Source organism: Palaemon carinicauda, chromosome 22 (genome assembly GCF_036898095.1).
Source record: "Palaemon carinicauda isolate YSFRI2023 chromosome 22, ASM3689809v2, whole genome shotgun sequence".
Lineage (NCBI taxonomy): Eukaryota > Metazoa > Arthropoda > Malacostraca > Decapoda > Palaemonidae > Palaemon > Palaemon carinicauda.
This window is the reverse complement of record NC_090746.1, coordinates 86,921,465-86,938,204: the sequence shown is the minus strand read 5'-3', so window position 1 is coordinate 86,938,204 and position 16,740 is coordinate 86,921,465. Positions and strand designations below refer to the sequence as shown.

Here is a 16,740-nt window from a genome sequence, read left to right as displayed (position 1 = left end):
TAATAATCTGCAATTTTTGAGAGATGATGCAGTATCTAATAGAAATTCTGAATTTTAATAGTAACAAAAGGATAAAAGAGTACTGTATAAGAAATGTGTGAGGTTTGCCATAAAATTTATGTAAATAGGGAATCATACATTCATACATATACCAAGGCATTTCCCCCAATTTTGGGGGGTAGCCGACTCAAACAAATGAAACAAAAAAGGGGACCTCTCCTCTCTACGTTCCTCCCAGCCTGACAAGGGACTCAACTGAGTTCGGCTGGTACTGCTAGGGTGCCACAGCCCACCCTCCCCCGTTATCCACCACAAATGATAAATAAATAGAGCTTGACTTCAGATTTGATTTACCCAACTTATCTTTTGGAAGCTTATAAATATCATGAAAAAAGGCATTTATTGAGGTAGATATTATAATTCAGAGTAAATTGGGAGTTGGTACTTATTCAAATGATACAGTACAATACTTGAATTTTTGTTATAAACATATTGTATAATGTGTGAGCAATAAAGAAAAATTGCTCGGAATACAGATATTTTCTTTGTTTTTCAGTGGTGGCTCAAAAGAGATAACTTGTTATGAGGACATTGAGAAATTCAGGAAAGAAACAGGAGCTGCAAGTGTGATGCTGGCAAGGGCTGCTATGTGGAACTGTTCGATATTACGAAAACAAGGTTTTATGCCATTGGAGATTGTGGTCAGTAATGTATGAGTATTTATGTATTTTTGTTCACAGATGTTTCATGATGCATTACGACACCTTCTTTTATTGCCAAGGTATTTATTTTTTCATATAAGAATAGTCTCAAGATGTTAAGTTTTAATTAAAGGAGAACAATTAAAAAGACCTTAACTTAATTTGGTAATTTCGGAGAAAAAACGGCAAATTCTCAAGTCATAGTTTTGTTAAGAATGAATGGAACTTTAGTGTGATAGGATGGCTTCAAAAATCTTCTCAGGAAATGAATCTTAACATTTGGATTATTTCATAAAGAACCGTCGTCATGTTTTTCCAAATGTTTCCTTAGAGGAAATCCACTTTTTGAAGAAGGGGTAATTTTACTTTTACATTAATATACATTCTTCATATATGCATGCTGTTAGATTTAAGAAAGTACCCATATAAAAGTAATAATACTTTTATATAAAAAATAAAAGTAATTGACTGATACAAAGAGTTGTAAAATAGTAAAAGAGACTTACTATAGTCATTTAAATATAGTCATCTAACAAAACTTCAGAATCTTATTCATAGGTTGAGGATGAAGTATTCAATAAAAGTTATTAATTCATGCAAGAGTTTTTCACCTGGAGACATGGATAAAAACACTATTGTGTTTACTGAAAACCTGCCCAGATCCAGTAAAACCATTCATCCCTTGTAACTGCAATTTGCATGCCTTGGTAACCATAAAAATTCCTTGCTGAATGTGTCCTCTGATAACATTTGTATTTCAACACATGAGAAGGGATACATTTATCAGTTATGATGACCATATTTTCATACACATACTATATATATCTCAAAACTTATTTAATATTTTTTGGGCTCGGCCATGTCGTCCTGATGGAAGGTTCCTTTAGGTAGCCTTTCTAAGGGATATTTGCTACAATGATACTCCCAGAAAAATAAATCGAAGGTCTCCAGGATTTCAACTCCTAGCGCGAGTATCCAATTAAGGATATCGCTAGGGATCAGGGACGTATTTTTTAGATACGACACATAGCAATCTTCACCCTGAATAGATTTAACTCTTTGATGTAAGAGGGAAGAGTGGCGAAAGAAAGGGGGTGCCGTACTAGGTACCCGGTAGACCTCCTGCCATTCCTCTACTTGTAGCGTTTAAGCTAGGTGGTCTCCCAAAGTTTTCCCGGTGTTTTCGGAATAATTATGCAATCTCCAGCATCTTCATCCTCTGGAAAGTTGAGTATTAATTCTTTCCTGTGTATAATTTTAGGCTCCCTTCTCATAGTTAAATTCGAATAATTTAAGTGTGTTTGGTTGAGCGTTGGCATGACCGGAGGCAGCCATTGTACGACTGCTGTCGCCGATTATCATTAGATTTTATTTAGTTAGTAAGGCGACAATTCCCGGTATTTAGCTATAATATTAGCTAGTTAGGCAAATTATACAAGTGAAGATCGTGCATACAGAAAAATTATTATTCCTCTTCCGATTATGTAACTTTTCTTTTTGTATTCGGCGGGAGCCCCGGCCGTACCAACCTTGCTCGGAACCCCGGCGGTACCAACATGGCCGTGGTTCCTTCCAGAGCTAGGCTAGCCTGGCTCATATATACGTTAGTAAAGTAATTTTCCACATTTAGCTTCACCCTATCGTTCATTATTAATTCAGGTGAGGATTTACATCCTCTGGAATTACGAATAATGTTCGATATTCTCTTTTAGAGAAAAAGAAGCTAAACCTTTCCTCCCTCCCTGAGTACCGCTGCCATTACAGGCGGCAACCACTGTCTTTCCTCATTGCCGTCGAGTAGAAGTCCGACTTTGGGTTAGATAGTAACTAAACACCGTCTTTCTTCATTGCCATCGAGTAGAACTTCGGCTTTGGGATAGATGGTAATTAACTCAGGGTGCCCTTGTCTTGCCGCCGGCGATGTTGCCAGCAAAGGAATCATGTTTCCTCTGCCGCTGTCGTCGGCACAGGCAGCTGCGCTTCCCCAGTCCACTGTTGGAGGTAGGCGGCATACCTGCCGCCACGTCTCCTCCAGTGAACTACAAGACTCTTTCCCTTCCCCCTTCTGTCCTTTAGTGTCGGCATAGCGGACACAACATTCTTTCGCCGGTATTCTGACAGTCATCCTGGCTTGCCAGGTTGTCTGCGTTGCCGGCCGGGACCCTACCGGTGGCAATTAGCCCAGCCACCTCAGCCACATTCCTCCTTATGTCCTTCCTTCACCGGAAGTGAATGTCACAGGGGGAAGATTGAGCCGGCCCTGACGGCTGCCGGTGGGAAACCCAACATACTTTTGAGAAGTCTTCGGCCCTCTTTTGGTCTGCCATCCACAATTATTACCGTCGGTAGTACAGCTGGTGGCAGGCCTTTTGTGGATGGATGGAAGCTAGAATCAAAAAGATTATTACCCCTTCCATTGGAATTCTCATTCTGGCAAGGAGACAGTAGGTGGCCTGATAGTCCTCCTACACTTCCAATTGTTGTGCTAAACCATAATAATAGGAAACTCTCATTCCCTAATGCTTTCTCTCTCTCTATCAGTTAGTGCCGCCCGGTACTAACCTAACCCCGGTAGTACACTGGCTGAACTACAGCATACAAAAAAATACAGTAGTACAATTATTTTCTAATATACTCTGTGTTTCCTTTCACAGTCTATTGTTGGGACCACAATATAATGTTGAGGTTGAGTAATCCCTCAACACCCAGATGAATCCTTTGATCATCGGGACCCTAATAAATCACTGATCAGTATTAATATACTACAGGTGGACAAGTTAGTATAAACACTTACTAACCCTAACTTTAAGTACTAGAGTTTCTTCCACCCTGTATTCTCCTTAACAGGGAATCTAAAATATTATTACTGACGGAGGTCTCAGCAATTGCCTGGGAAAGGAAACACAGATATGTGTCTTTCCTATTTCCTTTCCAGCTTACTATCCTAAGCTACCATTTACAATAGTGATTACTATTGCTAATAAAATGTATGCATTTATATCAATGATATAAAAACCTTATACTCATTGAAACCATTTTTTTGCAGGAGGAGCCAATGGTGAAGTGCGCAGCTATGTTTGGGAACTCTTGTGGACATACGATGTGCAGGTCTCATGCCCCCTGCTGTATCGTATCCGGATCCCTGAAGTATTGGGACCCGAAAGGTTTCTCTACCTGCTCAACCCTGCTGACCAACGGTTTCAGAGAAGCCATCCCAGTCACTGTGGAGACTAGGGACACAGCAAGGGAAACCCTTTGTAAGTGGGTAAGAGGGTTCCAAAAGAACTCTCCGGGACCTTACTTACCTAATGAATCTCTAAGGTGCCTTCTGTCCCCCAAGGCGCTAGCAAAAGCAGTAGTGCCCCAGGAACAAGTCCAGCCTCCTCTCATACAGCTGAAGATCGACACAGACATCCATAAGGCACTAGAAGGCATGAACATCCACTAAGAACGGATGTCAGAAGTGTCCACCGACACAGAGCAGGACCTACTGCAAGAAGGGCCTGAAGAAGATGTGGATCTACCACGCACGGAGGAAGAAGGATCCGTTTCGACGGTAACTTAGGACCCTCAGTTCACTGTGACGGCATACCAACCTATGCCGTCAACCTCTTCAACCCCAACTCCTCAACCAACTACACAGGTCGACAAAAGCAAAGCACTCCTCACGTCGATCCAGCAGATGTTGGAATCGTTCTGGAAGGAACAGGAAGCAACGAAGCAATCCATCCAACAGAACAAGTGTCAGTTACAGGAAAGGGACTGCCCTGAAACTTCCAGGGGCTCTATTAAGCCCCTTAGAGTATCAGATCTCCCTCACTGCTCTGAAACCAACCCCTGGAGGTACGAGGAGCACATGCCCATGATGAATGGGAAGCTATTTGTCTCAGAGATGTTTGGAGCTAAACTGTTTGAAGATCTTGAGCTCTGGCCCAGCTTTTCAGCCTATCCAGACTGTTACATGAGACTGCGGGATGAACTTGCGTCCCGTGAGGAAACGGTATCGAAGGAAGTCATTGTCTTTGAACATGACAAGGCACAAGCCATCCTTGTAAAGTCCTTGAAAGGAGCCGGATACATCAACTCCAAAGTCTCAGCACTGAGCAAGAGGCATCCCACCTTTTTTGCTCCTTCCTCCATCTCTTTCCCCTTTTCGGAGATAGCTCTAGAATTTGTCATTAAGGCAATCGAAGAGGGCAAACCCTGCCCATCTCTAGAGGAATGCAAACCATTCTCTCTAGCAATGCCTACCTGCAAGGAGAAGTGGAAAGATGTCCATCTAACCTTCTCCGTCTCGAAATTGGATCCAGAGATAGAAGGCCAGCAGTTCAATGAGAACCTCCCGAAGTTGCCAGACCATCTTCTGAGGAGAGAACAGGAGACGAAAGAGAGACTAGCGGCCTCCCTTTCTCATCAGTACTGCCTGGAAATGTGCGCAGGCCTACATAATGCCCCAGAAATGTATGTTTTCCTGGCCAAGTCTCACATGGGTACCCTTGTGAAGGACTTATATGCTTTCATCAAGTCAAGAAGGACCTGTAGAGAGCACGTGTTTGCCTGGGCAACAGTGAAACACAAACCCAGGAAACTGATTTCATCATGCATCTGGGGCAAGGACCTTTTCCCACAGGAAGCGGTCTGAGAAGTCATAGCCAAAGCAGCCACGGAGAATAGGAACCTTCTCCAAAAGTGGGGCATGACATCAAAGAGGAAATCCTCCTCAGACGGAGGTCCCCAACCTAAGAACAAAAAGATAAGGAAATCACCTAAACCTGCGTAACTTCCGGCCGTGACCATGGCCACGGTGCCTCAACTGGTAGCACAGCCTCAAACCACCTTCCAGATGGTCCCTCAACAGCTGGTAGCCCAGTCGCCAGCATTTAATCCTGGCTTTGAGAGGCAGTCGACCACCTTTCATCCTTATAATGGAAAAGGCCAAAGAAGAGGCTCCTCCGGAAACCCCTCACGGGTCAGAGGAGGACGCGGTCACAGACACAAGTCCTCATGACCCCCCAAGCACTGAGGGGTTCCAAGTAGGAGGCAGATTATACCACTTTTGGGATTGCTGGACCTTCGATCCATGGGCCCACAGCCTAATCACGAGTGGACTCGGGTGGAGATGGAACAGGACTCCACCCCGTTTTCCAGAATTCTTCCAACACTCCACCCCCTTGTTAGAAGAATATACCTCAGAACTCTTGAACAAGAAGGTAATAAGGAAAGCGAAGTCCATCAAATTCCAGGGAAGACTTTTGTGTTCCCAAGAAAGACTCAGACAAACTCAGAGTCATTCTAGACTTGTTTCCACTCAACAAGTTCATTGAGAACAACAAGTTCCGGATGCTTACTTGTCAACACATCAGGACCCTTCTACCAAAGGGAGCAAACACAGCCTCAATAGACCCAACAGATGCTCACTGGCATCTTCTATTGAGCCGCCCTTTCTTCTCCTACCTAGGATTCATGCTACAGAAGAAGTGACTCTTCAGAGCAATGCCCTTTGGACTGAATACAGCCCCAAGGATATTCACGAAGCTGGCAGACACAATCGTCCAGCAGCTAAACTCCGAAGGAGTTCAATTACTAGCATATCTAGACGATTGACTGGTATGGGCAGCATCCAAGACTACTTGTCTGAAGGCAGCCAACAGCTCAGAAGTTCCAATGGCTAGGAATCCAATGGGACTTAAAGTCACATCACCTCTCCATTCCATCCAAGAGGAGGAGAGAGATAGAGGGATCTGTCAAGAGACTAATCCGTCACAAGAGGATTTCAGAACGTCAACAGGAAAGATTATTGGACTCTCTCCAGTTTGCGGCAGTGACAGACCCGGTGCTAAAAGCACGTCTAAAAGATGCATCAGGAGTCTGGAGAAGATACGCATCCAACGCTCGAAGAGATCAACCAAGGTTGACCCCGACCCTATTGTGCACGCAGTTAAGAGGCTAGTACGAACAATTCCCCTGCAACCACCACAACCTTTCATATCAGCATTTTGGAAGATCTGGCAGTTTTCCTGACGTTGAAGAGGCTATCCCCTCGCAGAACAGTCCACATCAGATGGACTCTGAAGAACGATGGGATAGCAAAATGTCTAAATCGACAAGGTGGCCATTTCTCAGTAGAGAAAAGTGCAAAGGAATTGGTCGCACCAGTTCAAAACCTTTCATATCAACGTTTTGGAAGCTCTGGCAGTTTGCCTGACGTTGAAGAAACTATCCCCTCGCAGAACAATCCACATCAGATTGGCTCTGAACAATGAAGGGATAGCAAAATGTCTAAATCGACAAGGCTCGAGATCATCTCACATAGGACATGTGATATTAGCCACCTTCCACCTGATAAGGAAGAAGGGATGGCACCTATCAGCAGTTCACCTACAAGGGTTCCGCAATGTGACGGCGGATGCTCTATACAGGTGAAAGCCCATAGAGACAGAATGGTCCCTAGACGCAGGTCCATTCTCCTTCACCTCGGAAAAAGTCCCGGAACTGCAGACCAACCTCTTCGCAACAAGTGACAACAAAAAACTACCTCGTTACGTAGCCCCTTATACGGACCCTCAAGCAGAAGCGATAAACGCTATGTCCCTCGACTGGAACAGGTGGAATCGCATTTACCTGTTTCCACCAACCAATCTCCTTCTAAGAGTCCTCGACAAGCTAAGATTCTTCAGAAGGAGAGCAGCAGTAGTGGCCCCCAAATGGCCCAGAAGCAATTGGTTCCCTCTAGTTCTAGAATTAAAACTGAAGCTGTTTCCTCTGCCGAACCCAGTTTTATCCCAACTGGTCCAGAAGTCGACTGTCTACGCTTCATTCTCGAGAATCAACAAACCTACATCTCATGATTTTCTCGCCCTAGCAGCGAACAAAAAGTTTGGAATCTTGAAGGATAAAGTTGACTTCATTGAAGAGTATAAGTCAAGCCATCAGCCTCCTGAGAAAGAGATAAAGAAGGGTGGAGGAAACGACAGAATGCCAGTAGCTGGGTATATTGTTTTGGGTGGTCGTGGCTTTGCAACGGCCATGCACACACACTTGGCCCACACCGTTTTCACCGCGGCTCAAGACATATGAGACAGGCGGCTTCTCCGATGTTGGTTGCATCGGGCTGCCGGGTTCTTGTTGTCAAGGCCCGCCTTGTTGCCTGCCCGACAGGCATTGTCCTCTTCCGCCGGCACTGGGAAGCTCCGCCGTTGGGGTCTTGTTTGGTTTGATTTTGGAGTTTTCCTTCTCCTAGCCTTTGCCTATCTTAGATAAAGGAGAAGGCCTATAGGGGTCCAGTCTTGGTCTGGTCTCTCAGAACTGGCCTTAGCGGTATGGTTGAGCCTGCCAGGGTGGATAAACTACCCCACCGCCATTGCCCAGCCCATCATTGAGACACTCAAGCCCCTCTACTGCAGCAAAGTGCTGGACCATCATACACCTACACGAACAAGGCCTGGCTTCCACCACAATTACCGCGTGTAAGTTGGCCCTGACTTAACCACTTCTGTACGCTTTTGAGGTGGACCTCACTAGTGAAATCTTCAATACGATCCCAAAAGCATGCGCTATACTCAAGCCGGCAACCCCTCCAAAGCCCATCACCTGGTCTTTGGACAAAGTCTTGTACTATGCTTCGAACCTAAACAATGATGATTGTACTCTAAAGGATCTAACACAGAAAGTCATCTTTCTGTTTGCAATAGCTTCAGCGGCTAGAGTTAGTGAAATACAGTAGTGGCCTTATCCAGAGACGAAGGCCATATTCAGTTCCTAGACACAGGAGAACTGAACCTTTTTCCTGATCCTGCCTTTCTTGCCAAGAATGAGGTACCCACTAAGAGGTGGGGTCCTTGGAGAATCTGCCCACTGAAGGAAGATGTCTCTCTATGCTCAGTAGAGTGTCTAAAGGTGTATCTTCGAAGAACTTCAGACTTCAAGGGAGGACAGCTCTTCAGAGGCGAAACTTCAGGATCAAACCTATCCCTAAGACAACTGAAAGCAAAGCTCACCTACTTTATTTGCAGAGCGGATCCTGACAGTACACCCGCAGGTCACGATCCAAGGAAAGTTGCTTCTTCGTTGAATTTCTTTGAACACATGGACTTTGGAAGACTCCGCTCATACACTGGGTGGAGATCATCCAGGGTCTTTTACAAACACTATGCGAAGCAAGTACATGAAATAAAACATTTTGTGGTGGCAGTGGGTAGTGTTATTAAACCCGTCGTCTAGCGCTGCGATGAACAGTGAACTGCTTTGGGACTTTCCAGTGCATCGGGTGCATGGGTACACTTACCCTCGAGTGCAAATCACAACGATGATCAACACACTGTTCCATATAGGTGCATATCTGACCAATAACACCAGTGCCGAGTGAACGTTTGCGTCACAGTGTTTAGGCATTCCCCAAATCTGTACAAGTCAGTCAGATTTGGTTTCACATCTCCATTGAGTGGCATTATTCCGATAATGAAATTAAATATTTTTTCTAGAAGAGAAAATATGGACCCTGATGTGTTTTTAATGTTGGATCAGATTTATACCCTATCATAACTATATTTGATAATCTAGTTGCAAGGTAAAAATACTAAACGTATTTGCGTCTTATTGCTGCTATCTCAGTTGCAGACAAATAAAACATGATAGAGTTTTAATTAAACTCTAGAAGGGCCCAACTTGAAATCAGGATACAGATTTCCAAGGTATGTGAAAGATAATCTCTAAAGTTTTACCTTCCGTTCCTATGGAAATTCAAGCCTTGAATCCTTATCATTGATGTCAACACTTTCCCTGCAGGGGGCAGGAAGCACTAAACCAGTTCCAGGTTTAGCGGAAATAACAGTTAACTGGAATTTCATATACATTTCTAGGATACCAGATAAGGAATCCATTCAAGGTAGAAGGCACGCAAACAAATCCACAGATATAGTACTTTCAAGTTATTTCTCTAGTATGCTTCCATCAGGACGACATGGCTGAGCCCAAAAAAAGGGATTTTGACGAAGGAAAAATCTATTTCTGGGAAGAGGCCTGTGACGCCCGGTGAAAAGTCCTTCTTTGTACCTTTTCTAATATAAATCTTCCAAATATACTAGAGAAAGATAAAAGCATGGAATGCAGAGGTTACAACCCTCGCGCGAACACCTTGTAGGTGTCGTGTATTTAACAAAGGCGTGCGAAAACCACTATTCACAGGCTGTCTTCCATTTAGATAATCCCTTCATCAATGGGGAGGGCCGTGACAGGCCCTAGAGAACACAGTTGGACTACCCCACCGACACCTACCACACGCGCTCTCTAGGACATCCTTCTGCAAGAACATATGGCTTGGCAAGGAAAAAAGGGGGTGGGTCCGTACCAAATAACCGGGAAGGGTTTCACCGGGCGTCACAGGCCTCTTCCCAGAAATAGATTTTTCCTTCGTCAAAATCCCTTTTCTGGGGCGGCCTGTGACGGCCGGTGAAAATGTACCAGAGAATGCCTTCCAAGCCCAATACAATAATAACATAATAAGGAAAAAACAAACACCATGTAAGCCAATAATATAATACTGTAAGTAAACATAAAATCACAAACTTGCCAAAGACATAGGGGACGTAAGGCTAAAATAAAATGAAGACAAGGAATCACCTGAGTGTCCAGTCGCAAAAGGTATCAATCTTACATGTCTAAGCATATCTAAACATTAAAGGAATGGTAATTACAATAACAGTTAAATCATAGCAATTAAACATGGTAAATAACTTAGGGCTAATGAACCACCCAGGAGAGTGGCGACGTGGTGTGAGAGGTGGTTAGGAGGGAGGAGAGAAGAGATGGAATAAAGAAATAATCAGAGTTTAATGGGGAGAGATAAGACTCCCCACTGCAACCGTAGGGTATTTAAGCGCCTGTAAGTTCTTTAGATAGTGGCGTTTGAAAACCATAGGAGATTTCCAACCCGTATATTTTTTAAGGTCATCAAAGTCCATGTTCTGGAAGTAATTGATGGAGGTAGCTATTGACCGTATATCATGAGCATGGGGAAATGATTCCGGGTTAGCATGTTTAGTGAAGTAGAGGATTTGTTGTCTGATACCTTGAATGGTCATAGTACCCCCTTGTTCCCTGATAAATAAGGAGCCAGACGAGCGGGTGGCCGATCTAGCTAAAAAGGTCCTGAGAGTAGTGACTGGACGCAGCGAAGGATCCTGGGGAAGAGAGATAATCTTCCAAGGGGACCACCTATTTTGCGGGTCCTCATTTTTAGCTAGGAAAGCTCTGTCTGGAGAAAGCAGTACTTCGCCTGTAGGGAGGAAATCTATGTTTTCCGGGTTACGTGAGAGAGCTGCTAGTTCTGAGATTCTAGCACCTGAGGCCATAGCTGTTAGAAATAGAGTCTTCCTAAGCAGAGTGATATAAGAGCAGGTGTCATTGTCCGTGTCTGACGCAAGTTTGAGGACATTGTTCAGAGACCAAGAGACCTTTTGTGGCCGATCCAAAGGCCGAAGCCTAGCACATGCTTTTGGAATAGATGAGAAATAGGAATCTGCCAGGTTAATGTTAAACCCAACAAGGAAGATCTTCTTCAAAGCTGACTTGATGATAGTTATAGTGCTAGCTGCCAAGCCCTTGTCAAATAATAACCTAAAAAACGAGATGGCTAAATTCGGAGTCATACGAGTATGGTCTGAATTCTTTAGGAAATCTGCTAATTTCTTAACAGCCGAATCATATTGACGAATTGTCGAGTCCCTTTTGTCCGCTTTGATGAAGAGAACGTTTTCCGGGTCAATGTTTGCGTCTTTATGAGCTGCAAACTTCATGAAGTCCACAAAGTTAGGGTTTTGGCTATCCTTGAGGAATCTGATACAGTCTGTGTTTGGATTACTTGGGTTAGTTTGGGGAATGGAATCCGGAAGGGTCGGAGTTTCAACTCGAGGAGGAGAGGAAACCAACTGCTCTTTGGCCAGTGAGGTGCTACTAAGGCCACTGCCCCCCAGAAGGAGTGTAGTTTGTGCAATACTTTCAATAGAAGATTCACTGGTGGAAATAGGTAAATCTTCCTCCAATAGTTCCAATCCAGGGTTAATGCGTCTATGGCATAAGCCTGAGGGTCCATGTTTGGTGTCACATAACACGGAAGTTTGTGATTCATCTGAGTTGCGAATAGATCTACCTGAAGGCCCGGAACCAGCCTGAGTATCCACCGGAATGAAATTATGTCCAGAGACCATTCTGATTCCAGTGGTTTCGTCCTGGATAGTGAGTCCGCTATCACATTCTGGACTCCTGCTAGGTGGGTTGCTGACAGGAACCAGTTCTTTTCTGTTGCCAAGGCGAAGATAGTGACCAGGATCTGATTCAGGTTGGGCGACTTGGATCCTCCTCTGTTGATGCAGTGTACTACGGCTGTGCTGTCTGACACTACTCTGATGTGGGTCGACCTCGGAGGAGAGAGTCTCTTCAGGGTCAAGAACACTGCCATGGCTTCGAGAACATTGATATGGAAGTGTTTCATGGCGGGTGACCAAGAGCCCTGAAACATCTGACGTTCGTAGTAACCCCCCCATCCACTTAGAGACGCGTCTGTATGAATTGTCACTTGTGGGGGTGGGAATTGAAGAGGAACCGATTTGGAGAGGTTCTTCGGTTCGGACCATGGCTGTACAGTAGTCTCATTTTCAAGACAGAGGGGATCTTCGAGACCTTGTCTCTTAAAGGTACTGTGGCTCTCTTTCTCCAAACTCGATTGATGTCTTTGAGTTTGGCTTTCAATAGTCAATCTGTTACTGAAGCGAATTGAAGAAGGCCGAGGATTCTTTCTAAGGCTCTTCTGGACACCTGTTTGTGTTTGAGAAAATTCTTGATTTTGGAAGCTATTTCTCTTACCTTTTTGGGAGGTAGAGCCAGCTTGTGCCGTGCAAGGTCCCACTGTATGCCTAACCATTCGAAGCGGTCTGATGGTAGTAGGCGGGATTTTTGGAGATTGACCCGAAATCCCAGGTTGGCGAGAAAACGAAGTACTTTCTTCGTAGCTCTGTTGCATTCCAGGGCTGACCGAGCCCAAATGAGCCAATCGTCCAGATAAGCAACGATCTGAATCCCTTGGTTCCTGAGTTGTTCTAACACTGTCTCTCCCAGTTTCGTGAATATCCTGGGTGCAATGTTGAGGCTGAAGGGCATGACTTTGAACGCAAAGGCTTTCCTGCCTAGACGGAAACCTAGGTAAGGAGAGAAGTTTCGAGCTATTGGTACGTGATAATAGGCGTCGGTAAGATCGATAGAGGTGGTGACGGCCCCACGGGGAAGCAGGGTCCGCACCTGAGAGATGGTCAACATCCGGAACCTGTCGCAGAGGATGTAAGAATTTAGCTTTGACAAGTCCAAGACCACTCTCAATGCCGACGAGCCTTTCTTCGGAACTGTGAACAGGCGGCCTTGGAACTTCAGCGATCGAACCCGTTTGATTTCTTTTTTCTTTAGTAACTCGGTGGTGTACTCCCTCAGAATGGTAGTGGGTTTTTGGAAGAAAGCCACTGGTGGAGGAGGAGAACCTTGTGACCATTTCCACCCCAAGCCTTTGGAGACTATGCTGTGAGCCCACGGACTGAAGGTCCAATGGTCTCGAAAGTGGTAAAGTCTCCCCCCTACCGGGACTATATCATTGCGAGGGAGTGAATCTAGGTCCCTTCCCTCCTCGAGAACCCCTTGTCCTAGGTCCGCCTCGTTGACGGAACTGTCCTCTAGCCCTGTAGCTACCTCTCTGGTGTCCACGAAAGGGACCTGAGGGTTCGTAGCTAGGGTTGTATGCGGGTGAGGGCATCCAAACGGGGTTGGGTTGGGTACCTGGGGGAGCAGTGAGGTAGACCACCTGTTGAGGGTGCTTCGGTTGTAGTCGACGAAGCAGCAGGAGACTGTGAAGACGAGTGGGTAACCGACGATTGATGGTAGTGACCTCGGCTCGTCTTGTAAGGGGCAAACCTCTGTTTCTTCCTGAAGAAGGTTTGCTTTTGAACCTCAACCTTCCTTTTGGCAGTGAGGCCCCACCTCGCTTGCAAATTTTGTTTGCTCTCGCAGCGTCTTGTAGAACCTTGTTCACCTCCTCCTGAGGAAAAAGGTTCTTACCCCAGCAGGGGGAAGCTATCAGTCTGTTCGGTTCATGCCTGATCGAGGCCTCAGATAGAACGTGTTTCCTGCAACTAACCCGAGCTGAACAAAACTCGTGTAAGTCGATTTGGAAGGACAGAGACAGGTTTTTTGTGAATACCCGGAACAAGGTCTCGGTCGGATGAAGCGAGGCTAGAGACTCCACGGAGGTAATGGAGTGGAGAGACCTAGCTAACCTATTCCGTGCCTCAAACTCAGTCTTGAGAAGATTTTCTGGTAATTTGGGAAGCTTCTCGGAAAACAGATTAGAGGTGCAGTCTGGGCCTAACTTCCCTACTGTGAAAGTAGAGGGGGCATCATCCCAGATAGTAACGGTACTCGGGATGAGCATGGAGGCTTAAAGGTACGTAGTGGCTTCACCTTGGGTCGTACAGGAACGGAGGGACCTCGAGGAGAAGCCGTAGGTTTATCAAAGCCGTGAAAGGAAGCAGTAGAGGAAGGAGTGTGGGGTGAAAGGGGGTCCACCAACTCATCACCACCTACCTGCTCATCCATGGGTTCGTCGTCCAGATCTAGAAAGGGCTCGTCCTCCGTCACTAAAACCTCTTCCTCCGTTAGAATGGTTGCTCTAACTGCCTCAATTAACGGGGCCGCTGTCTCCGGTGGAACTGCTGCAGTAGTAGAGCCTGGGAATAGGCGAGAAGCCATGTCTCCATCAAGGAGATAGGGTGCGCCAGATGGCGCATTCCTCCCAAAACCTGACACCCAAGGACGGAGAGTAGCTCTTGCCTCCCGGAGAGATTCATCATCAGCCTGAAAGAGGAGAGGGGATTAATGATGAAGCAAAAACCGATGTAAATATATAAAGACCAATTAATTCCTCGCAAAGGATATTAACAGGAACAAACTAGAACCAACTCACCTCCTCGCTCAGGAGTAGGGATGACAGCTCATAGCAGAGCATGCATGACTCCGGGAACCAAACCATGTAGGGGGCTTGTCCCGGTTCCCGAGAGAAGGATATGGCGCAATGGGCATGGGACCGGCATAGATCATGGCCCATGGGATCAGTAAAGGCAGCGGAGCAGCCCTTGGCAGCGCAGCGGACTTTCTGTAAAAGAAAGAAGACATAAGTCTGGATGTTCCTTGAGATTCTGGTCAGTGGCATATGAATCCACAGAAAACAACTAAATCTTAATTATGTGTGAGTATGGTAGTATCTAACACCTTAATATATTAAGAAATTATATTAATAACCAGTAACCACGTAACATGAAACTATAGACTTCATCGGTATCACATTGTTACCTCCGGTCCTGATCGTCTGATTGATCTCTGTTTGTACCGGAGATCCGGTGACAAAGGCCCGTCATCGTGATATCGTGACCGTCAGCGGTACGATAACATTAACCTCAATTCTGAATGGCTGTGTTATCTCTAGTGAAGCCGGAGATTCGATGAAAAAAGGGGCCGTAATAGTGTAATTGTGATCAAACATGACAAAGGTTCGTGTGCAAAAGGCCTCAGCCGGAGTCTGAGTGCCGGATTTCACCGTTGCACTCCAAAGATCTGACTAGTTCTCACCCAATGAGTATCCATTATAGCGGAGTATAACTCAAGGCGGAGCTAAGGGTGTCGGCATAAAACGACCCCAATTAATGACTCCTACACTAACGTAACCTATTAATAGTGTTAGCTATATTAACAGTAACCACATCAATAAAACGTGTATATCATTAAACGTAATATCATCAACTCGGAGAATAAGAGGAGGTAGGAATAACTCGTGATCGTAAAAAAACGGAAAACGGGAAATCCACCTCTCTTACTCGAGCTAATAAAGAAGGGGTAACTCGTATCTGTAGAACAGAAAACGAGCACTCTATGCTCTCGCTCTCAAGGTTACATAATAAAAAACCAACATCACACAATAATATAAGAAAAATAATAGAATTGATTGCTTTTTTCTTAGTAATTGTAATAACCAAGAACGAAGAATAACGACAACGTAACAAATAAACAAAGATATAGTCTAAATCGAGCACCTTCCTGAGGCGAGTACAAAACTATAACAAAGACTACTGTAAATCGCTATTCTTCGTAGGTCCAAATTGGACTTGCTAGCAAATAAATACCATAGTAAAAACTAATAATAAATAATGATAATAAAATTGGTCATAAAACGTAAGTGATATAACCTAGATGACAGAGTACCAGATGGGCAATAATAACTTGAAAATTTACCGAAGCGAACACAACCCAAAATGGCTGCCGATACCTAGGCAGGCCAATCGCTTCCAAAACTAAAAACCACAATACTGGAAACAGAACAAATGCCCGGTACTGCAATAAACTGTCAAAACAAACTATGGTACTTAACATTGGTAAAGGTGAAGTAGCAACGTCAGTCATGTTGAATTAACGACAAACACTTCGAAAATCACTGAGCAAAAATTTATCAACTTTGCGGGTAAGTCCAAAACAGAAGGATGTCCTAGAGAGCGCGCGTGGTAGGTGTCGGTGGGGTAGTCCAACTGTGTTCTCTAGGGCCTGTCACGGCCCTCCCCATTGATGAAGGGATTATCTAAATGGAAGACAGCCTGTGAATAGTGGTTTTCGCACGCCTTTGTTAAATACACGACACCTACAAGGTGTTTGCGCGAGGGTTGTAACCTCTGCATTCCATGCTTTTATCTTTCTCTAGTATACTGTATTTGGAAGATTTATATTAGAAAAGGTACAAAGAAGGACTTTTCACCGGCAGTCACAGGCCGCCCCAGAAAACGGATTTTGAGCAAAGCGAAAAATCTATTTTTGGGTGAGAGTGCCATGTCGTCCTAATGGACCCACCCTTTGGCTGACCCCCCCCCCCACCCGAAACTACTCTATGTGCGGCTATTCCTTCTTAAAGATAAGTAAAAGGAATGTCGGCCGGTAGTAGTACGGATAGGAGGTCCACCCG

General features: G+C 45.0%; 1 protein-coding gene across 1 annotated transcript in view; it reads left to right on the top strand.

Annotated features, from left to right (window-relative positions):
• Nucleotides 1-16,740, top strand: part of Dus2 (Dihydrouridine synthase 2) — a 162,205-nt gene that overhangs the window by 114,806 nt on the left and 30,659 nt on the right. The window contains exon 6 of the mRNA XM_068345823.1: nt 557-701. Coding sequence (XP_068201924.1) covers nt 557-701 — 145 coding nt within the window. The remainder of the gene's footprint in view (nt 1-556; nt 702-16,740) is intronic.